Here is a 23,069-nt window from a genome sequence, read left to right on the forward strand (position 1 = left end):
CCAAATTGCTCTGATCGTCCCTCCTTTAACAAAAGCCCAGGAAAGGTGGTTGGGTTTTGTTTGTGTAAATACGACGTGCCAGACATAACATTTCCCTAACGTGATTACAGGGACTGCTTTGAACTTCTCGAACACTTTGTCTTGTATCACTTTTTGGATAAGATACTGTAAATGGCGTGAGCTGCATCGTCTATACACAGCTCAAGTGTGTGGCCAGATGTTTGGTAAATAGCTGGGACATGGCAATGGGGACAACAGAAGTGGTGCTGAGTTAAATTTCTCTGAAATAACCTGCCTTTTTTTTTTTTTAATATGCTTTAACATAAACATTTACTATTACTTTGAACTCATCCCGTAATATTTTTAAAGGTTCGAGTAGCTGGCTTTTCAACTTCAGACCAAACAATAACGAAATGTTTCCCTGACGGACCAAGTTAATGGAAATACAGTTTTCTACCTGAATGTGGCAGATGTTTCTCTACAAGGGAAACCTTTTAGTGCAGTAACTTGCCATGGAAAAAAAATGCAGTGCTGACACACTGTTGTTTAGGCAAGAATTTGTCAGTGGGATTTTTTAAAGTGTTCAGCTGGGTCCTGTTAGAAATTGGTATGACAGGAGAGTGGAAATGTGGAACTCAGACGTGATGTCTGCAAGCTGCTGAAATGTGTTGCTGTATTAAGGATTTTATAGAAATAAAAATCAGACAGTTTTGCCATCCAAGAAGCTGCCTGAAAGCTTCTGTCACAAGTGCTAACTGCTATATTTGAAAATGTCAGCTTGCAGCAGGAATTCAGCAGCAGTGACTCTGTACTGACCTAGAACCCTTTCTGGGATACCTGCATTGCCACCAATTAACAAAAAATAAAAGTAAAACATTCCTTGTGCTCTGCAGTGGGTAGTTTGAGGCAGTGCAGACTTGTGTTTGCTCCAAGGTCTTAAATTTACCAGGATGTAAGATTTCAATGTTGCAAAGATACACCTGCAGGTGGTGAGGTCTTGGTGTCTCTCACAGGAAGAAGATGAACATCTAAATCAAGTATGGAATGCATTTGTTATAGAGATATGAATTTGTTCTCAGATCACTTCACTTTTATCTTTTTCGCCTTTTTTTTTTTTCTTTAGGAGCTGCTTCCCAAAAATGTCAATCACAGTTGGATCGAGAGGGTGTTTGGCAAGTGTGGTAACGTGGTTTATGTCAGTATACCCCGGTACAAAACTACTGGGGACCCAAAGGGCTTTGCCTTTGTGGAATTTGAAACTAAAGAGCAAGCAGAGAAAGCTATTGAGGTGAGTGCTGGTGCCTCTGCCCTGTCAACATTGTCCTTACTGTCACTGTGACATGAATAGTTTGGTCTTTATTAGTTCACCTGCTGAATCTTTGAGAAATTCCTAAAATACCATGATTTATAAACTTCACTTACCAGGAGTTATGTTCCTGTCTCCTGCTCCCAGACTTCCAATCAGTTCCACAATTCTTTAAAAATTAACTCATTAATAAACCTGGGACTTAACTGAAGCATAATAGGTTTTTTAATTTTTCAGTAATTTGGTTGGCCACACTTTGCATCTCTTACTGAAATAGAGCTCAGTGGCTATTAAATTTTATCAGACAAGCACAGTCATGCCTAACTTTCTGTATTTCACTGTGATTTGAAAGTATTTCTCTACTGGAATATGATTAGGACTGCTGACTGTAACTTGGATGGAGAGTCTTTAAAAAGCATGATTTTTTAGCAATGGTTTGTTCTCATTTTCCTTCTCTTAAGTTTTTGAATAATCCACCAGAAGAAGCACCACGGAAACCTGGGATTTTCCCCAAGACAGTGAAGAATAAGCCTGTTCCTACACTGAACACAAGTGACAGCACTGTAGTAGGTAAGTGTTCAGAGTTATTTGGATGAGTTTAGTGCCTCAGCTGCTGAAGAGAAGGTGGAACTGTTGCTCTTTCAGCAGGAGCACTCTGTAGAGGAATGAACTTCTTACAGCATCTCTGCATTACCTCTCTGCATGGCTCATGATTACTGGGGGGAAAAAAAAAAGGGGATATTGCTGAGAAAATAATGCTGAATTGGCATCTGGGCACGGTTCCAATAAATACAATCTACTGGAACTTAGAAAGCAGCATCAGGAGATGATGTTGCAACTTAATAATTGAAACATTTTTCCTGCTTTCTGGTGGTGTAATACACAATTTCCCAGACTTCAGACACTGCCCATCTTTTTTATTGAAAGCTTTATGATAAATCATGTTAATACACCTCACAATTACCACTATTTTTGTTACACCAGTAACTGGAGGGGGGGAATAAAATCCATTTTATTTTTCCTGGGTTTTTTTTCCTCTTCTTAAAATTCCCAGAGAAACCTGGGGAATAATGTGTTGCCTCTCTCCCAGAGAAGAGTTTATCATGACATGTGGTATCAGGTTAATCCAATGTAGTGTGTCATCGTGGGCAGATATAAATATGGTATTTTTAACACAGAGGAGAAGAAAAAGAAGAAAAAAAAGAAATCGAAAATGAAGAAAGAGAGCAATGCACAGGCAGCTGCAGAGCCAAAGGAATCAAACAGCAGCACTACAACAGAACCAACACCCAAAGCAAAAAGACAGAGGACTCCATCTGAGTGTTCTGAAATGGAGGCAACTGAGACTCCAAGGCAGCCCTCCAGGAGGGAAAAAAGGAAATGGGACAAACCAGAAAATTCAGAGGTAACTTGTGAAAGCAGGCCTGGGAAGAGGAAAAGAACCAGCTCAGGAGATGGGGAGACATCAGCTCCAAAAGTCAAGAAAACTGCTGAAAAGGATGAAGCTGAACCAGTAAAAGAAGAAACAACAGAAGCTCCAAAGGATTCCAATGGTAAAGGTTGTTGGCTCTGATATATTATTATTATAGTTAAGTGGATATACTAGGTCATTTTGGGAGTGTGTGGTATTCCCTGCAGTTAAATTTAAACCTGGGGAGGAGTCATTCCAAGAAGAGGAGCTGCATGGAGAATAGGGAAGAACTTGCAACACCAAAGCAGGTAAATCTAATCAGAAGTAAAAATAGTTCAAAGGACTTCATATCAATAAACTGAGTTAAGGATTATTAAGTTAAAGGATGTGTTAAACAGGCTTGGCAAATGGAGACAGCATAGGACTCTAGATAAATACTTTAAAATACAAAAGGAAAATGCTGATGATCCCAGTTGGTTCCATGAGATAAGGAAAACTGCATTAAAATCACGTGTAGTGGTGTGACAAGACTGTAAAACTCAGGTAATTGATGAACTGCACTGGAAGTAGTCAATAGGAAAAAGTGATTTTATTCAGTGATTGTATTAGAACATATAAATAAACATTTTTTCTTTTTTATGTAGAAGTTTCTGCAGAAGAAGACAAAGATAAAAAAGACACATCCCTTTCCAAAGCTAAAAGGAAACACAAAAAGAAACACAAGGAAAGGCACAAAATGGAGGAAGAAGTCATCCCCCTCAGAGTACTGTCCAAGTAGGTGACATAACTGGGTAGAGGTTTTAATGTTGTTCTAGGGTGAGTTTTATTAAAAAAACAAAACTTTTAAATTTTTCAGTTCTCGATATGGCTGTAATTTGATTATTGGCAAATTATATTCGTAAAGTTTCATGTGTTATTTTACAATTTTACCTCGGGTATTTAGTGAACCTAAGGGGTATTTTCCTGCAAATATCTCCTGCAGGAGAATTTCTCAAATTCTTCGTTTGCATACTTTATTGACATTGATAAATTCAATACAGTTACTTTACAGATAATGTTGCCAACCAACCCTAGAAATAATTTTAATTAGGATTCTTTATATCTATGCATGTCTGACAGTCCAACACCATTGCTAAAGTGCAATTCCAGTTGCTTACAACAGAGTTACACATTAGCAACAGTATTAGCCTGCAGACTGAAATTCCCATAGCTCTCTGTAAAACACAAATTATTTCCAATCTGATGGGACTCTCAGGAGTCACCACAACTAAAACATGGAAGCACTTACTTTTTAATCATCCAGCAAGTACCTCCCATGTTAAAGTCGAGGGGGTCCTTGCCATGATGAAAATTGTGCTTTATGTTTAAACACATTTGGTTGGTATTTTGATAGGTTTCTTAGAGGGAAGTGTTGAGGAAAAATAAGGATTCACCACCACTATAACATGGAAGCACTTACTACTATTAAAGAACAAAGCAAGTACATCCACATTAAAGTTGTGGGGGTCCTTTGGTGGAGAAACTAAATGATAAAATCCCACCCCAAGGTTTTGACCATAAAATACATACATGTGTTTTATTTAAAAATCCTTGGAATATTAGGATCCACCGCCACTGAAACATGGAAGCACTTACTTTTTTAGGCAGCAGGTACCTCCATGTTAAAGCAAAGGAAGTCCTTTAAAATTTAAAATGAGCTTTAGCCACTTTTTGGTCTTGAGGAAGATCTGCTCCCACCGAAGTCTTCAATCTTCTTTTTCCCGAATTTAAGTATCTTTAATCCGAAGTGCAGAAAAAAAAAAACCAAAGGGAAAATCCCAGGAGATGTTGCAGGATTGCGATCAGGATTCACCTCTACTAAAACATGGAAGCACTTACTTTTTCTATATCACAGAAAGCACCTCCATGTTAAAGTAAAAGGGGTCCACACACACACAAAAAAAAGACAGTTATTGACGATGCTGGTCCTCTTCCATCAGGATTCCGAGCAAACTGCGACAAATAGAGAATTTGAGTTAAAATTTTATTTTACTGTAGCAAAAGAGAGCGATAAAAAAAGGTTGAAAAAAGAGCACAAGCATTGCAAATACTCACCTAATGGAGTCCCCTTGGGATCTTCCTGGAGCTCAAGCTCGGCAGCTTGTATTTATACCAACCCTACCAAGGCACGGTGTTGCCTCTTTATCTCCAAGAATCATTACGTGGGCCTTTTGTTATTTTAATGCCTTTGCTCTGCTGAGAATGTATGATCCTGGGTGAGTCTGGATCTCCCTTTTTTTTTTTTTTTTTTTTTTTTTTTTTTGAAGTATACAGTTGTCACCGTTAACAGCTAAAACCATTACCCCAAGATATCCTCCTCTTTAAAAATCTTCTATCAGCTCGTTTGATAGCGCGGATTAGGGTAACAATGAGTCGTTCTCACAGTGGCACCGCGGGCATTGTGTTGCTGCCGGAGCAAAGCTCTCGCCCTGTTTGCAGAAACATCTCCATGTTAAATGTATGTAAATATATAAATTGGTGCCGTGGGGGGGGGGGAGTTTTTCACCAAAATGCATTTGAATGGTAAGGAATGTCCTTATCTCGGCGGGGTTTTGGTGGGTTTAACCAGCTGTTGATTTTCCATCAATGATTTTTCCAGAAAATAAGTGAGTGATTCTTAATATAGTGACACAGGAGTGGGTTCAGTGAACTAATTCAGTGAATTCAGACTTTACTGCCTCTGAATTAACTCTGAGTTTGGTGCCTGTGCTCTGTGTAGTTCCAGTGAAAAACACAAGTTTACCAAGCTGTTCTACATGCTGTCTGAATACTTAAAACAAATTTGGGAGTCTCTCCGTTGGTCCCGTTGGAACTCTCTTGGCTTATCAAATCGAAAGCAAAATAATAAAAAAATTGGATGTGGACAATGTTTAATTTGACCGAAGTGCAGGAAGATCTCTGATGGTTTCAAGTGTTCACCGAGTCGGCCTTAAGCTGTTTGTAAACTCTTCAATTATCAGGAAGTTTCTAAACGCAGTTTTCTTGTTTACAACTGACGTGCTGTGCCTGTTTCGCCTCTTACAGGACCGAGTGGATGGGACTGAAGCAAGAATATTTGGCCCTGCAGAAAGCCAGTATGGCCTCCTTAAAGAAAACCATGTCTCAAATCAAACCCGAGCCCGCGGGGGAGATGGAAACGGAATCCTGCGCCCAGAAATCGGAAAATCACAAAAGTAACCCCGGGTTTTGTTTTGCTTTTTATGTTTCTACTACACCAACACAAGGGATCTAAGACACTGATCTTGCAGAAATGCTGCCACGTGGTTTTATGTTCTGAAATGACGGTGTTTTCTCTGAGTCCCAAATACTAAAAGCAACGTCCCCCTTTGTATTTAGATACATTCGGGACTGAGGTGCTTTATAAATAAAGACCAAACAAGCCAGTTCAGCATATTCCAGTAGCCCTTCTTAAGCTTAAGGATATTTTTAGGTAAATGTAATTTTAAAAGCCTCAGAGGTAAATCAGGAATCAGCTTTTTTGAGACTGCAGCTCGGGCCTGGTTTGCTTTGGCTTAACTGTAGTTAAGCAGTTAATCACTGAACTGCAGTGATTCACAAAACAATTTCATTTAAAAAAAAAAAGCCATCTTGCAATTGGGCTTTATCTGCTTTATGATTAAAAGGAGCTTTGTAATTATGTCCTTATATTAAAACTTCTACCGTTGTTGGATATAGAGATGTCTGTTGTTGTGAATTTTCTTTGCTTCTTTTCACTAACTTCAGCACTTGTGTTCCAACGCCTGTCTGCATATTTTTGATTGCTCTGAAACTGAGGGTTCAACTATTAACTATAATCAATAGAATATAAAATATTCTTACAAGGACACTGTGGACTATAAAAACCTTTTTAAGGTTGTTTTCTTGATCTTTCTTTTTTTTTTTACTTACATCGACTTTTTAACCTGGGGACAATCTTGACCTTGGTTTAAAAAACCCACAGCTTACCTGCACTAACAATATTTGCTGCTTGTTTACCTTGTGTTACTTCTGCAGAACTTTTGCAGAACTTTAGTTCCTCAATTTAACAGGCTTTAAAACTTTCTTTTGGTGTTGTTTTCTTTTTCCCCCCCCTCCCTGTTTTTAACTCCAGCAGCCCCCAGTGAAGACGGTGCCCCTCCCGCCAAGGCCAACACAATGGGGCCTCAGTTCGTCAGCGGAGTAATTGTGAAGATCATTAGCACCGAGCCCCTGCCGGGCAGGAAGCACATCAAGGTAATGCCTTTGTAACCTCAGGGAAGCTCTTGGCCCTTCCTCTCGCTGTGCCCCCCAAATGTTTGAATATGGAAGAGCATTTAACCCAGGCTGGCTGAAGGTTTTTTTTATCTTTTTGGCCACTAGCTGCATACAGATTCTTGTCTAGTACCTGTGAACGAGAGATTTTACGAGGGCAAAATGGGCTCAAGAGGGTGTTTCAAAGTGAAAAACAAGCCTTGGGTGTTCTTTGAGCAATGTCAAGTTTATAATGAAAATATGGACAAAAATAAGGAGCTCTCTAGTGCTTCCCAGTTTAACAAGAGTTGGACACAAATACAGAACTTTGCATCAATCACTGTGCCAATTACCCTGACAAGAAACCTATAAAAACATTTCCTTAATTAATATAAAACTATATATTTTTTTAATTCCATTAGCAGGAATTAAGGGGCAGGAAAATGCTCTCTCTCAAAAAAAAAAACAAACCACAGTTCTTTTTCTTTTCCCAATAATAACTTTACAGTGACAAATTCCATTTCAGTAGAGCCTGTCAAATGGGTCACTTTTATTTTCCTCTGCCAAGTGCTGTTTTTCCTCTTGAAAAGTGTCTAGGATACCTTCCATTTGGTGTGATGTCACCATACAAAAGTTACACGTGCTAAGCAGAATATTTCCTTTTAAGGAAAATACCAGTTTTAAGCTGCATCCTTTTGAAATGGAAATATGAAAAGTTTTCCAAAGGAAATAACAGCGTTTTTCCAGATACTGAAGTTTCCATGTTTGACACAGGACACTTTCTTTCACAAATTGCACTTCTGGATGAATAACAACTGGAAAGAATTTGAACAACTCCATACCCAGAGCACTTAGGTCAGTCGTTCACATGGTTCAAAAGGGGAGTTTGGAGGTGATTTCTCAAACCATATTTATAACTGAGAAGGCCATTTCGAGTCACTGACCAAGTGTGTGAGGTTTGTGTGCATAAACCTAAGCAAGAGGAGAGACTCTCTCACCCTGAAAACCCAGTGATGGTGGCGTTCCAACTCAATCAGCCTTATCTGGTGTATTTGCAGGCAGTTGTCTGAGTGCTGGAGACACTGAGGGAATGTGGCAGTTGTCCCTGTAACCTTTGAGGGCCCCCTGGACTGCAGAATATACTTCACTGTTAAGAGTTTGTGTCACACCCTAAGGTGGTGTGGGCAGGAGGAAAACTTACTATTAAAAGAGCACAAAACTAACTGGTTTTTTTGGATTTTTTTCCCCCCCTGGCCATACTGGTTACATAACTGTTGAAGGAGGAACTGCCACCAAACCTGGCTTTGCTGTGTTACTGGACCATCAGCTGCAGAAAACTGCCACAAATACTATTGCCATGTTTTAATTTTATACTTCTGCCCCGTTTTGCTCTTAAGGTGCTTCTCAGAGCTGCTCACTCCAGTGAACTCTTCGGTTCCTTTTAGTTTTCCATGCAGTCATGACATTGGGATACCGGGATGAGGCTGGAAAGCAGCTTTTGGTGGCTCTCAAATGATCTTAACAGCGCTGTCACTTAACCTTTGTTTTTTGTTTTAAGGCTGCCCTCGGTAGTGGAGGGTTAAAAGCAGTGTGTGGTTCCTGAATGGAAGCATCTTAGTGGAGCTGCCTGCTGGGAACCAAATTGAGTAGGAATGTGTGGTGGTGCTTAATTTCCCTAACAGCAGGAATTACAAGTCAAGTACTTCATCTGCAAGAACATTTGTGACTCTTCTTCCTTTAGCTGTCAGTGCAAACTGTCAGGCAGAGGTCACTTCATAAAGACAGAGTTGCTTTACTACTCATTTCTCAGGTCATCTGCCGTGAATGGGCTTGGTTTTATATATTTAATGCGTGCAATAAAGTGTTATGTTTTCTGTGGGGTCCCCACTGTGGTAGTATGCCAATAATTTAACTTCTTAGAAAAAAAGTCAGATACAGTGTTGAAAAAAACCCCATATAATTACTGATGCTCCTTTTAGTAAAATGATACCGACTTTTTCAGAAATTACTGCTTTAAGTTGTTGGATGGCAGGAAGAGATGGGTAGATGTTGTAGGCTGGTAAATGAGAATTCAGGTATAACCTCCTTAGGAAAACATATAAACTCCAAACTATTTGACAAGAGGTTGATGGATTAAACGACAGAGTTCAGCTACTGCCTCCTACTTTTTGAGAATGTTAATGACCTCCAGATGGAATGGTCAAAAGTCACTCTTTTTATTGTATTCTCCTTCTGAAGGCTGATTTATGGTGTGTGTTCTCCCCCATGCTTTGCCAGGATGCTCTGGCAGTGCTGGCTGAGGTGGCTTATGTTGACATGCTGGAGGGAGACACGGAATGTCACGTCCGCTTCAAGACCCCCGAGGATGCCCAGACTGTCCTGAAATCCCACAAAGAGATCCAGATCAAAAACAACTGCAAATTCGAAGTTCTCACTGGTAAGATTTTGTTGGTTTTTGTTGTTTGTTTGTTTGTTTGTTTGTTTGTTTTAATGTGCAGGAGAAGACTGTGGAATAATTACTGTGGAAAGGATCCTTTCACCTGGTGGCTTTAGGGATGTGTCTGAATATCTTGCTTTGGGGAAAAAGGCTGCTTGGTTTTTGGGGGGTAATTTTACAATTAGTGAAATGAGTAAAACTCTAAGGGGTTTTATGCCACCGTTCAGAGAAAAATGAACTTTGCTTGCTGTTAATTCTGTTTGGGTTTTTTGACTGATTTGCTTCACTTTCAGTGGAAGTGCACTTAATTCACGTGTCAGCTTTATGAATAGAACGTTCTGATGATGCAAAAGAGTTTTAAAAAGACTTAAATACCGAACTGAAGTGTGAAATAACAGGACAAGGGTCCAACAGCATGGATACACTTGGAGTGGGTTTAGCACTTACCTACTAATTATCTTGATTTTTCAGGAAGTTGGATAACTTAGGCCAGAATAAACCTTTTTCTTAATTGTATTAACACAAAAATTTCCACAGGTTCTACTTTGGAACTTCATTCTAATGTGTATTACTTCTTTCTGAAATTACTTCCAGTCTCAGACTGAATTGGATTAGTTTTCCAAGTGTAGAAAAATCTCTCTATGGAATTGAGAGGTAGAAAGAAGAGCAAGTCTCTCACAATTAAGCTTTTAAATTCTAGACATGCACTAAAAATGCTAAATGTGCAAAAAAAGGCAGATGAGATTCCCTCATCTGTGTATTTGAGATTTTACCCCGCTCCTGCACAGACCCTCACTTGGAGTCCAGTTTCATGAGTGCAGGGATACAAACTCCCCAAAAAGTCAATTCAGGATTGCAGAAGGCAAAGCTTTAATAGCAGCATCAACCTTCATGATAATATCAAAGTTAATTCGAGTTTAAGACTCAGTGAATGCTGTTCATGTCACTTGGGCATAGATTGGTCTCCAGTGTGTTCTGTGCTCCACAGATCCAGAAACAGCTCTCAATTTTGGCTTTTACAGCTGAGTGCTCTCAGTTTGTCTCTCATTGTCTCTGGTTGTGTAGTCTTTACATACAAGTGTAGTAGGAGATTAGGAATAAGTACTACACTGTAGGAGCATTCTATTCACAGTATTAAGATTTATTTTTTTTTTTCTAACTGGCTCATTGAAATAAGAATGGAAAAACTTCCCAGGAAAGCAGGAGGGACTCCCAGTAAGGATTTTAGTTTTCCTCCCTGGCCTAAGGTGAGAGAATAAGAATAAGGAAGGAATCTTTAATGCTCCCTACTGCAGGGACTAAATCTTTCCCAGTAATATTTTACTTTTTAAGACTTGACTACTAAAGATATTCAGGTGAATATCATGTGAACATGATCGGAGATGGCTCACTTTTGCAGGAATACATTTGGGAAACTTCCCTGGAGGTGAACCATGAGACCATGCAACCTATCACAGAGAGTTCCCATTGTGGTGGTTACATCCCAAACCAGAGGGAACAGTGGAAAACTGCAACTTAACTGCAAAGCAGTTGCTGGGAAGAGCTGCACAGTTATTTGCCCTTGTACTGCTGCCCATGTTCAAATATTCCTGACAGCTCATGGAGTCCCCAGGCAATGGTTTTGATGGGACAAAACAGTCTCAGTTGTTCTTACAGTAATTACACTTTTTTTTTTTTCTGTTTGGAATTTTTTTTAAAATGAGTCAGAGGTTGAGTACATGAGTAAATCAAAGGGCCTCCATGTGCTGTGGTGAAAGTTCAGCTAAAACTCAACTCCTTTTGCTCATGACATGTAGAGAAGAATTCTATAGGACTTCTGTGACCAGGAAATTTTAAGATTACTGGGGAAATATTTGCTGGGTTTCCCTAACAGGTATTTTCACGTGTGAAGGCTTAAAACAGTACATCTATTTTTTTTCCTACTTTTCTTCATGTACCTCAATGTTATTTTTTCTGCAAGGTGACAATGAACAACGTTACTGGCAGAAGATTTTAGTGGACAGACAAGCTAAACTTAACCAACCTCGAGAAAAGAAGAGGGGTACTGAGAAGGTAATGTGCAACTCAGATCTCTTTCCTGCATAGCCATGGTTAAAAACATGATTCTGTTTTTGCACAGAGCCATAATTTTTGATACTTTGTATATTTAATTCAGTGAAATCATTTTGCAGCAGAGTTTTACAGCTACAAAGGAGAGAATGTGTGTCTGTCCCAGTCCCGTTGACAAGTGCAAGGCTTGTCTTCATGGGGACAATCAGAGAAAGTTAAGTGTGTGTCTAAAAACCTGCAGTTAATTTGAAGCTGGATTTCTTTTCAGACCCTGATGGAAAAGTTCAGTAGTCTTGATGTGCTCCAGTGAAATCAAGTTTGGTGCTATACTGATAATACTCTACTCTGATGCAGAAAATGGTTTCCTTGAGACTGAGTCTCATTTTCCTCACTGCTTCCACAGTTTTATTTGTGCAGTTCTGAGCTGTGGTGAATGCTGGCAGGCATCCAGAGCTGTACAGCTTCCAGATCCAAACTGGGAAGTTCCTTTCCAGCCCTGACCTTGGGGTGCCTGTCAGGCTGCAGAGTTGAGGCAGTGTTGCAATGAACCTGCTGGCTGCAGCTTCCACTCCTGCCACAGGAGATCCTGCCAGGCATGAAGGGGTTCCTTGATTAAGCCAGTCAGATCCTCCACCTGACAGAGAGGAGCCAAAGAGTATTTCACAGACCTTTTTATTGCCAGGTTTGCTTCACACACACTGCAGATAAGGTTTCTGGGTTGGCTTTAACCAGAATTTTTCTGCTGCTGCTTGCAAAACTTCACAATCATCTGACCTTAATTATTTGCTGGTGACTTTGGAGACTCTTGTTTCCTGGACGCTAGGGGGGGGGAGAAATTACATATGTAATTGAAAATAAATATTTAATTGACCTTAAGGAATAGGGGTTGTACAGGTCAGAGGCATGTTGGACATGTCTTACCCTGTTTGTCTGAATGTTCTTTCAGAGATCCCATAGACCGATGAGCACAGTTCTTTTAAACAAAGGTGTGCATAAAGAACTTGCCCAAAGGTCTGATTTAATTTTCTTAAAAGCCTAAAGATGGCATTGACTTGAGCCATTTTTCTTTAATATGACTAGAAAGGGAATGGGAAAGCTCTACAACTTTAGAGCATTTTACTGAATGCTGCCAGTTGTGTTTTTTTTTTATTTTAATGTGCTTTTACTTGTTTAAACCGAAGTGGCACCTTAAACTTTAATTTAGACTTGCTCTCAAGTTTCTACTCTCCATCTTTTGAAGGCTGGGATTTGTTGACCAAACCGGTGTCAGTTGGGCAGTAATGCACCTCATCTTGGCCTGCAAATACCAACTGTCTCGGTCCTGCCTAACAAAGGCAGCACAGGGATGCAAACTCCTGCTCCTCCCCCCTGCCCATCACCTTGCCCGCACCGGGAGGTGTGAACTTCAAAGCCCCGGGGAATTCCATTTAAATGCTAACGCTGTTAAGCAAAACATCAAGACAAGAATGCCTGGCTGCGGTCAGTGACTCTTAACCCTTTCCTTGCTTTTGGACAGGCTGTATTCCCAAAATACCGACTGACAGTAAAAGAAGTGTTTAATATTAGAAAATCCTTCCTTAGTGCTTACAGGGTGACTTCTTTTGGAGCTCGCCACAAAAGGAAGTAAAAAGTAATTATTCATAATAAAATACCTACAGCAAAATATGCCATTAATGTATCTTTCTTGTAAAGGTCTATTCTGCTAAAAACGTTTTGAAACACCTTACCAGACTTCGAAGATGGGTGTTTGCCATTTAGCTGCCTTGTGGCTGGAATTAACACATCATCTTATCCTTTCTTTCAGTTAGTGTTGAAGTGATGGGATGCAGTCCATGCAGTGGCTGCACACAGCTTTTGAGCTGAACTTTAGGCAGTTAAAAACCATGGAAAAGAGCAATTGCCAAGAAGTATAGGCATACTCTCTTCTTTCCCTGGGATAAGGGTTAAGGATAACTTGAGCAGATTTTTATAATAATGCTCACCCCCAAAACTGATTAGACCAGATTTAAGTAGGGATTTTACTTTCTCTGGCATAGTTCTTATAATAAACTAAATGTCCAAAAGAGATATTCCCAAGGTTCCCCAGAACTTGACTAAGGCCTGGCTGTCTTTGGAGTGAAAAAGGTGTTCTGTGTCAGGCTTTCCCCCGGGTCTGGTCCTTCATTGCCACCCCTCTGCTGCCCCTTCCAAATCCATCTTCCCTTTTGTCTGTGGCTTTACTGCCTTGATAAAACCACCTCGGTGATCTACTGATGGAAAACCTTCCTGCCAGAACTGCTTTTTAGGGCAGTGCCAGTTTATTCAGACCTAAAGCAATCCATCAGTCTGCAGCCTTAAACTCCAGACTGATTGGAGTCTCCCGTTCCCAAAGCCAAGGAGTGGAGTGCCTGCAAGCTTTCCCCTTGGATCCTCGTCTCCCAGGGTGGGGTGGGGGGAGGAATGTGGTTTGCACCTTGTGCCCCCCTTTCCCAGAGGGAAGGAGGAAGTTTAAGAGGGTGGGAGGGGTGGCAGAAGTGAAAGGCATTTGGTGAGCAAGTGAGAATTGGGTATTTGTGAAGGGTGGCATAATTTACAGGATGTATGGAAAAGAAGGATAGTGGGAATGTCTGGGTACAGCCCACACTGTTCTCTCCTGAGGATGCCTGGGGGGTGCAGGGCTGTGTCCTTGTCAGGCTGGGCAATTCCCTGTGTGTGGGCCCATTGCAGAGCACATCCCCAGTTCCCTGGCTCTGTGACACTGGTGTCTGTGGAAGGGCTGGAGACCTGTTAGACAAGGATTAGTGTGCTCAGATACAGGCCCTGATCCTGGACTGATGAGCTGAACACGGCAATCCTTGAGGCCTCTTGTGAGCTCTGAGGCACTGGTATAAAACCACTCACTGGTATGAACTGGGCAGCTCCCATCCTAGAACTTCCCTTGTTTGGAATTCTCCATCCCACATGTGGAATGAGTAGACCACTGTGCACTTCTTAGTGTTAAACTCTTCTAGCAATTTTTTTTTGTGTTAGGTATCAGAGAGCAAAAGTAACCCTTGGTTAGATCTTTAGGTCAGTTTTATTCCTTTCCTTCTGAAATCCTGGCTGCCACAATCAGTGCAGCAGCATCCTGTGCACTTGAGTGCTGGTCTGCAGGCCACAGGCATGCAGAAGGAACAAATCATTTGATTTATATGTGAGATTTTACAAATCTAGCAAAGTGGGGCTGCCCAGTGAGCAAATGCCCCCTCCCCAGAGCAAATGTCACCAGCACAGAAGTAACTGTGGGGTTCTTCTGTTCGTGGGGGTTTTTTTGTTTTGGTGTTTGTTTGTTTTCTTTTGGGGGTTGTTTTTTGTATTACAGCTGTCTTGTTTGGTTTGGTTTTGTTTTTTCATGTGGTTCTGTGTCTTTTGGTGTGGTGTGTGCCTGCATTTCTGTGTGGTTTCTTGTGTTGGTTTGTGGTTCCTGTGGTGGTTGGGGTTGTCTGTACGTGCCTCTTGAGTGTGGGGTTTGTATGTGCCTTTGACTATATTTGTCTGTTAGGTTTTTGGGGTGTTCTGTGGTGTTGGGAGACTTATGCTAATTTTTTCTTGTGTATTCTTTTTTTTTTTTTTTTGTGAGTTCCATATTTTCGGGTTGTTTAGTGTTGGTGGTGTTTGGGGTTTTTTTCCTGTTATTTTTGCAGAGTTTGGTGGTTTTTTGGGGGAGATTGTGGGTTCTGTGTGTGCCTTTGAGTGCATTTGTGGTGTTGGATTGTGTGGGGTTTGTATGTGCCTTCAGCTATGTTTTTCTGCTGGTTTGTGGGGTTTTTCCATGTGCCTTTTTGTGGGGGTTCTTGTGTTGATTTGTGGTTTCTGTGGTTTGTGTGTGTGCATTTTTCTGTGTAGATTAGGGGGTTTTGTGGGTTTTGTGTGTGAGTTTGTGGTTTCAGTGCGTTCTATGTTTTGTGGCTTGTGGGTTTTTAGTGGGTTTTATGTGTTGGTATTCATGTGGGGGGGTTTCTGTGGGTTTTTCATTTGTGTGTGTGGTTTTTCTGTGCTTTTATAGTTGTTTTTGAGTGATGTGTGTGGATTTCTGTGTGGTGTGCTGGAGATATGGGGTTTTTTTCCTGTTTAAAATGCCACAATATTCCTGAAGCACTCCTTTTGTGGCCTAACCTTGTTTTTCCTACATCTGTAACAAAATGAATCCAGTAAAAGGACAGAGTTTTTTTACTTACTGTGTGAGACTGTATTTTAGGATTTTAAAAGGAGTATGTTGTTCTCTTGGACCATGTTGGGAGGAAGAAGGGATGGAATAAGAGCAACTGCTCAGCAACTGAAGAGACACTTTTATTTTGCATGATTCTGAGGCAACACTGAATTTATATCTTATATATCTGGCAGATATCCAGCTTAGCTCAGCTGCTCGGATGAGCTTTTTCTTAGGAAGTTTGGTAAACCAGTGAAGAATATATCCATGACTGGAAGATCAAATCCTAAGAATATCCACTTTGCTCTAATTTCCTGTGATATTTTCCCTGTTTGCAGTTGATTGCCAAGGCTGAGAGGATGAGACTGGAGAAGACTCAGCAGACAAGCAAACACATTCGCTTCACTGAGGACAACTAACCAGGACTGATGATCTTGGAGTGTGAACTGCAGGTATTTCAAACAAACCTACCAAAAAAAACCAGCCCCCCACAGCCACCACTGCTTCCAGCAACTAAACCCGGGCCCCCAGAGGCAGAACTCTGCAGACTGCAAGTGTGAAGATGGGTCTGAACCCCCATTTTTGAACAGGCTGAATGTTCACTGCTTCTGAGCCTTTCTAGGTAAAGCTTTCTGGAAAATGTCCATGACAAGATTTTTGCTTTAGTTCACTTCTGGGGTTGTTTTTTTTTTTGTTGTTGTTGTTCTGTTATTTTTTTTTTCTTGTTGTTTGGAATTTTTTTTTGTATGTTGAAGTTTTATACACTAGGTTATAAAATAAAACGCTTGAGAAAATTTCAGCTGTGCATCTCTAATTCTTCCATTTGCTTTATGCCACCATAAATAATAAAAGTGGTTAATGCTGCATAAACCTCTCTAGGCCTCTCTTTAGCCCATCAAACTGTTTCAAAGTACAGGAGAAAAATGTTCCCTGTGTTTTCAGTTGGCTAAGGCTGTAGGGAAATCTGTCCTGGAGAAGCCTGGGAGAAAATTTACTTGTATAAATACACACTAAACTGAATTCAGCTTTTTTTTTTATTTGTTTTAGAAGAATCTTCGGTGGAAGAAATAATATCTTTGTTTGATACCTGTGATTGCCTTAGCTCCAGAAGTAGTTCTCACTTGCAGATAAGTGTTAAAAGTCGGGTAGTTCACAGTTTAAGATGGTGATTTTAATGGCTTTCAAGTATTTCATGGGAGACTGGCAATATTTTAAAAATCCCTGAAGGTAAAATTGTAATTCTACACGAGGCTGCACTGGTGAGTGACTCAGCCCTGCTGGCAGGGGGGGAGTGAATGGAGAGGATTAGCACGACTCAATGGAGAGGGAATAGCAGCGATCAGGCTGGAGATAGCAGGAAAACAGAGGGGAAAAGTGCAAGATAAGGGACAAACAAAAGGGCTGGAAGGGCTGCAGGGGAAGAGCTTGCTGATGGTTCTTGGAAATGGTGCGTGGAGGATTCCTCCCAGGGGAAAGGTGGGGGAAGGCTAAGAACTAACCCTGGTGCCAGGCACTCCCCTGTGGACTCCTGCAGTATTCAAGTGTTTAGTCCAATCGCAGCATTTTTTATTTATTATTATCATTTAATCTTGAACTCCTCCCATCCTAGGTGGGTAAGATATTTGATGACACGTAAAAAATCATTTTCATACCTACCTATGAAAAAAATTGATCCGTTAACGTGTTTTTTTTTCTCGGCGTCCTGCCTAAAAGACAGTTTGTTTTCCATTTCTGCGATGTGAAGGGGAAAAAATAAACCCAAAAGCCTACTGTGGGTAAAATGTTTGGGATTTCGCTGCTGAAGTTCATTTGAGTCAAAAATATATCCGTGTTATAAATAATTCAGCTCATAAATGATTCAGACTTTTTATGTGTGGTGGAGAGTGGAACTGAACTGCAAAAGCCTAAGTCTGGGAGTTATTGCTCTTATATTAATATTTTCTGACTTTAACACACAGAAGTCACCCTTCTGTCCCTTTCCATATCTATGCAGGTTAATTCCTTACACTTCAAAATGAGTTTTCTTTTTCTCCTTTGCCAAACTAGTGCAGCAATCTGCTTCAGCAGGGAAGGACAGTCGGTGTTTATTACTTCCTGAAGAAGTTAATGACAGCATTTTTGCTCTTAATTCAGAAGTCAGGAATGGAGAGGATGGTCTAGATGCTTTATCAAAACCTTGGATTCTCAAGGATGCTAGAATGGTTTGTGTGGGTTTTTTTTATCTTTAAATACATGTGAGAGTTAATTTTTGCTGCTGTTATCCCTCCCTGTCATATGCTGAGGAGTCCAGCATATGATGGAGTTCTACCCTCCCAAGAGTTGCATCCCTAAAAATACTTCATATTTCACCTCTAGTAACTTCCCACAGTGACTCTTCCCTTTTTTTTTTTTTTTTCCCCACCCCGAAATACACTTTACTTAAAAATTCAGGATGATACTGCAAAATTATAGGAATTCCAAACCTTGGAGTACTCGTTTGGTTTTGCTGATTTTTCTGCCTCCCCTGACTGTTTTGAGAGAACATAATTCCACATCCATCTGCCTGGAGCAGAACCCAGCATTGATTTTTTTTTTTTTTTTTTTTTTTGCTCTTTGTGACCCAGCACGGGGCTGTATCTGATATTATTTTTAGCACTCATATTTCTGCTTCTCTCCCACGAGTTGCAGGCTCTTCGTGGCAGCAGCAGGACTGCTTTTAGTGGAACACCTGCCTGATGTCCCAGGATTTTTGGGCCTGCAGGTTTTCAGTAGCACAGTATCCTGCTCACAACATGATGCTTTGCCCCTCCTGCCTGTCTCTGCAGTGTAGAAAAGCCTTTTTAAATTTGATTTTGCACCTTGTGTTGAAGTCCTCATCTTACTGTCACCTGGAGCAAGGCTGTTCTACCTGTTTTATTTTACACAGCCAATGCTGGTGTTTTGGGGTTTATTTTCCCCCAAGATGTAGTCAGTACACTAGTTTCAACAGGCTTTAAGGCATCCTTGAAAGCCAGCAGGTAAGTAAATTATCTTTTTACTAGAGAAGCTCCAAATCAAATTAGAAAATTACCCTCTGACAGATGACAAAGGCACTTGCCTGCCCAGGCCCCTGAAAACGTAGGTCAGTGTCATAATTGCTTTCCTAAGGGTACCATGGTGTCTAACGAGCCCAGGCAGGATTAAATCATGGGAATAATGCTGCACAGTGCTGGAAAAGTAATTCGATCAGGTATGCTTGGGTGACTTTGAGATGTGCCTGAGCGAGGGGGTAACGCAGTTACCTACGAGTCGCTGCAGATGGTTGTGAGGGAGTCACCAGCTCTCCGGGGACTTGGCAGCACACAAGTTTTTGTTGGTTGGCAGCAGAGCCAGGCCAGCTCTCCTATTCATCCCTCCCTGGCACATGCAGCACCAAGTCACCCAAGTCGCACCAATCCCTGCAAAAACCAGGGGAAAAACAAGCGGGAGAATGTGGGAGAGCTTTGCTTGCCGTTGCCCGGGTGACCGGTTTTTGTGCCCGGACAAACGTCGGCTGCGCTTTTATCGCCTTTTTACGGCGTCTTGAGTGGAACCAAACAAACATCCGAGCGGGAAAACAAGTTGGGAGAGGGGTACAAGGGTGGGACAGAGCAGCCCTGGCCCCTTGGCTGTGACTGGTGTCTCCTTGGGCAAAGGGGCTGCCTGTATTCCTGCCGTGGGGATTCTCTTCCCTGGCCCCGTGCACCCCTCAGCGGTAGCTGCCTGCCAGGACCGCTGTTTCCAACTGCTTCCTTGCAGCGTGCAATCCTGGTGACTGGGGCTAAAGAAGGGACTTGGAATGCAATCAGGAGTCGTGAGTGGGATGGGGAAAGCCTTCCAGTGTGATGTGATTTAATTAAGGTCGTTTAACTGCCCCTTCTACCTCTCTGGGCTGCGGCTCCGTCGAATTCAGAGGGTTGTTTTTACTCTTTTTCCAGGTTTTTAGTTAAGGCTGTTCCCTGACTAAGGCACTCCTGAGTCCCTTGCTGTATGTCATCCTGGGGAGGGCTGGGGTGAGGGTGGCAGCCCCGAGGGGGGACAGAGGGACTCCTGCCCGGGCTGGGCTGAGGGGCCTCTCGGGACCAGCAGAGGGCAAAGCTGCTCCAGCCGTTCTGGGCTGCAGGCACAACACAGACCTGGGGGCACTTGGGCATCCAGTGGGTTTGGCTGGGTTGCTCCCTGGCTGATGGCACAGATAAATGCATATACATCTCTCTTGGGAAAAGGGAAGGTCCAGTTCTCCCACCCTGTGAATAATGGATGGAGCAGGCACAGTTGAATACCTTTTGGCCTTGCTGCTTTTTGCAATTTTCTCCTTTGTTTTTGGTTGGTTTTCCCTCACCGTGGCTGGTGTTTGTTTCCTTTCCCACATACATTGAAAGGTGGTTCTGATATGAAAAGGGGGGGGGTGTTTTACCTGGTGCTTTGTGTATTTTGTTTGAGTGTTTTGGGAATCTAGCTGCTCTCTCAGACCTTGCCCATCTTGTCTGGTGCTCAGTAGGTAACTTCTTAAAAGGTTCAGCCTAGGAAACCTGTTCCATGAGCACAAAGTGTACTTGACCTGTTGGTTCAGGTCTGCCTTTACACCAGAAGTGATTTTTGGTGTAGAAGCAGAACTGTGGAAAAAACACGGTGAGTCTCTTGAAAAACTTAAGCGAGAGGGAATTAATTTTATTATTATTGATTCATCTTGTCCTTCCCTGAGCTTTTGATGCCCATTCCTTTTCTCTTTGTCACTGGCTGTGGGGATTAAAGGTGAACTCTCTCATGAACCTCCAGACCATGAGCATACCTGAAACCTTCCTTATCCAGGTCCTTTGCCCTGCTCTTACCCTGGTGGAAAAACCAGAATAATATTATTAGAATCAGGGCAAAATGTTTTAAATTATTTGGGTGTTGAAGCATGCAGCTGTGCAGCCTATTTGGGCTTACACTGTATCTATAGATGTATTTTTTATAGCCAAATCTCTCTTATAACTATATATAGGTACAGCTGCAGTGGCAGAGTGGGTCATCTGCAGCTTCCAGCAGGGAGACACACGCAGAGCTGTTTTGCAGCTTTTAAGCCTGAATTTGGCACCATCCCCCGTTTCAGGTGTCCTGATTACAGCTCCTGTGCTGTACTTTATATTCCATTTATTATCCAAGTGTTTGGGCACTGCTGGGGACACGTTGCTTGGGGCTGGGTTGGAATTTTGCCTTTAGGGAAGCAGGATAGTGTCTCCCACTCTTCTTAACTCCTACTCTCTTGCTTTGCTGGTTGGGAACTCCGCGTTAATTTTGTCCTAAATTGTATATATAATTACTTATATATAATCATCCTTTGTGCAAAAGCAACAATTTTAAGGAATATTCAAATACATCACAGCAACTGGTAGCTGGATGGTGCATGCAGAAGAGTGAGCCCTTCCTTAGGGAGCTTCCTGAGGAGCTGTTGTTGGAAAGGGATGGCAGGAGATTCCATAAGGAGGAGGAATGACTATGAGAGCTAATGCTCTGTGTGGTCACACTGTATATGAGACAAGAACTTGGGATGTGAGATGGCAGTTTATGGGAGGAAATGGAGGTATTCCTGCTGAAAGTGGTGGTGGGCAAGGCTGGGAGAAAGGGAACGTTTTCTGTAATGTTCTCCTGGCATGCTGTGCTGGAAAGACAGCTGGCTTGCCCAGAAAATGTTGTTTCTCTCCACTCTCCCAGAGGGAAGGCTGCTGGAAGGCAGACAGTGTGTCCTGCTGCGTGGGCAGATGTTAATCAACCTGTCTCACCACGGTGGTTCTGACACGGGCCATCACCACCTTTCCACATCTCCGTGGCTGCCTCATCCAGAGAGGTCCTGACCCAGGTTCAGGGGGTTAATTTTGAAAACAGTTTTTTTCCTCGTGTCTCAGGACTGTCTGGTTTTAGCTGTGATGAGGATCAGAAGTGACAGGGTACCACAGGGGAGCTGTTCTCCTGGGCTTTGCCTCATGCCTGAAGCCAGACCAGGAACATCCTGAGAGGGACTGATCTGCCAGACCCCTCAGATGACACCACTTTGACCAAGCAGAGGAGCTTCCCAGTTTTTTTGGCATTCACCTCTCAGAGCACAGCAGGATGTTTCCAGAGCCAGGTGTGATGGTGGCTCTGTGCAGAGCCAGGACAGACCCTTTTTTTGGGGGGGCTGCACATGTGGCTGCGGGTCATGGGGAACGTGACTAATATTCTTGGCCTCAGCAAGCTGACTGGGTAGTGTGACTGCAGTGTCCCTTGGGAACATCCCGTGTGTGCCGTGGAAAAGGCAAGGAGCAATTATGTCAGAAGGAAAAGATGTTAGTTTTCAGTGCCATGGCTCTGCTGTGGATGCTCGGAGAAGAGCTCGCAGGGATGTCTCGGACTAAACAGACCTGTCAGATGTGTTGCCGTGGCCAAATACAGATATTTCCAAATTGGTATGGCTGTTAAATACATGGGAGATAACAGCAATCTGAGAAGCACACATGACAGAAATCTAGTGAGACCAAATACTTGGTTTGGACCGAATTAGAGTTTTTTGGTCTGATTTTTAAATGCAGCAACTCAAAAGGCCTTTTCCCACAGTAGAAAAGCCTCTTTTCCTCTTTTTCTGTTTCTAAGCTTAGCACAGAAAGCTGATACCCAGAAAGGAAGATACAGCTTCCCCAACCTATCTTTTATGTAAAATCAAAATGAGGATCCTGACATTAGGACAGGACAAGACCCAAGATTGAAGCCACTGTGTGGCTTTCGATATCAAAATACAAAGCCCAGCATTACATGACACTAATCTATGCGATAGCACGGGCAGCTTGAGGCCCATCACGTCCATCTGATGATGTTCTGCCACCATCCCATCTGTTTTGTATTCATCTGTCACCGAGACTCTGGGGAGCCACTGGGGAGGAAAAAGAACTGGCAATGTCACCCCGTGGCTTTCTGACATCCTTACAAGCAGTGTGGGAATTGCTAGAGCTTGTTTCCTGGTGCTTATCAGGGACATCCAAATGTAACTAAATACCACGGAGGAGTAAATACTGTTGTTATCCATCAGAAGATCCAGACCCCAAACTGCTGTCACACGTGTTTGAGCTGTTCCTGAACAAAAGGAGATGTGTGTTGGGCACGGTGTGTCAGCTTCCCACTGGTACAGTCCGAGTCCTGCTGGAGGGTCTGCTACAACCACTAAGGAAAAGGGTACAGTGTGGGCTCTCTGAGCTGGAATGTGCTGCTAACACACTGTGCAGTTGTCTCAGCCAAATCTTCATCTAATTTGCTTTAGCAGCAGATGTTAAAAGGAAGAACAAATCAAAGCAGCCATATACCCAGTGGGACTGAGGTTTCCTTGAGCTCGGCACTCATCTCCAGCAGTAGTTGGCACCCAGGGAAGAGGAAAAAAAAGTGGATAAAGAGACACTGAAACTTCCCTGAAACAGCCCCTGAGCCTCTGGAGTGCAAAGTA

At 42.2% G+C, this 23,069-nt stretch overlaps 1 protein-coding gene across 11 annotated transcripts in view; it reads left to right on the forward strand.

Moving 5' to 3' along the window:
- LARP7 (La ribonucleoprotein 7, transcriptional regulator) overlaps positions 1 to 23,069 on the forward strand; it is a 38,671-nt gene that overhangs the window by 7,127 nt on the left and 8,475 nt on the right. For 6 of the 11 annotated variants that reach the window (XM_027716813.2, XM_039386634.1, XM_039386633.1 and 3 more), the window contains exons 5-13: positions 1,124 to 1,288; positions 1,768 to 1,876; positions 2,485 to 2,865; positions 3,362 to 3,491; positions 5,781 to 5,929; positions 6,847 to 6,968; positions 9,243 to 9,402; positions 11,363 to 11,454; positions 15,958 to 16,418. In XM_027716813.2, the coding sequence (XP_027572614.1) occupies positions 1,124 to 1,288; positions 1,768 to 1,876; positions 2,485 to 2,865; positions 3,362 to 3,491; positions 5,781 to 5,929; positions 6,847 to 6,968; positions 9,243 to 9,402; positions 11,363 to 11,454; positions 15,958 to 16,038 (1,389 nt within the window). In that variant the 3' untranslated portion in view covers positions 16,039 to 16,418. Of the gene's footprint in view, positions 1 to 1,123; positions 1,289 to 1,767; positions 1,877 to 2,484; positions 2,866 to 3,361; positions 3,492 to 5,780; positions 5,930 to 6,846; positions 6,969 to 9,242; positions 9,403 to 11,362; positions 11,455 to 15,957; positions 16,419 to 16,666; positions 17,821 to 22,889; positions 23,067 to 23,069 lie in introns of those variants that run through there. The other 5 variants (XR_005565558.1, XR_005565557.1, XM_039386630.1 and 2 more) reach the window with 4 other exon arrangements.

This window comes from Pipra filicauda, unplaced genomic scaffold (assembly GCF_003945595.2).
Source record: "Pipra filicauda isolate LSUMZ 115617 unplaced genomic scaffold, ASM394559v2 scaffold495_size435866_pilon, whole genome shotgun sequence".
Taxonomy (NCBI): Eukaryota; Metazoa; Chordata; class Aves; order Passeriformes; family Pipridae; genus Pipra; species Pipra filicauda.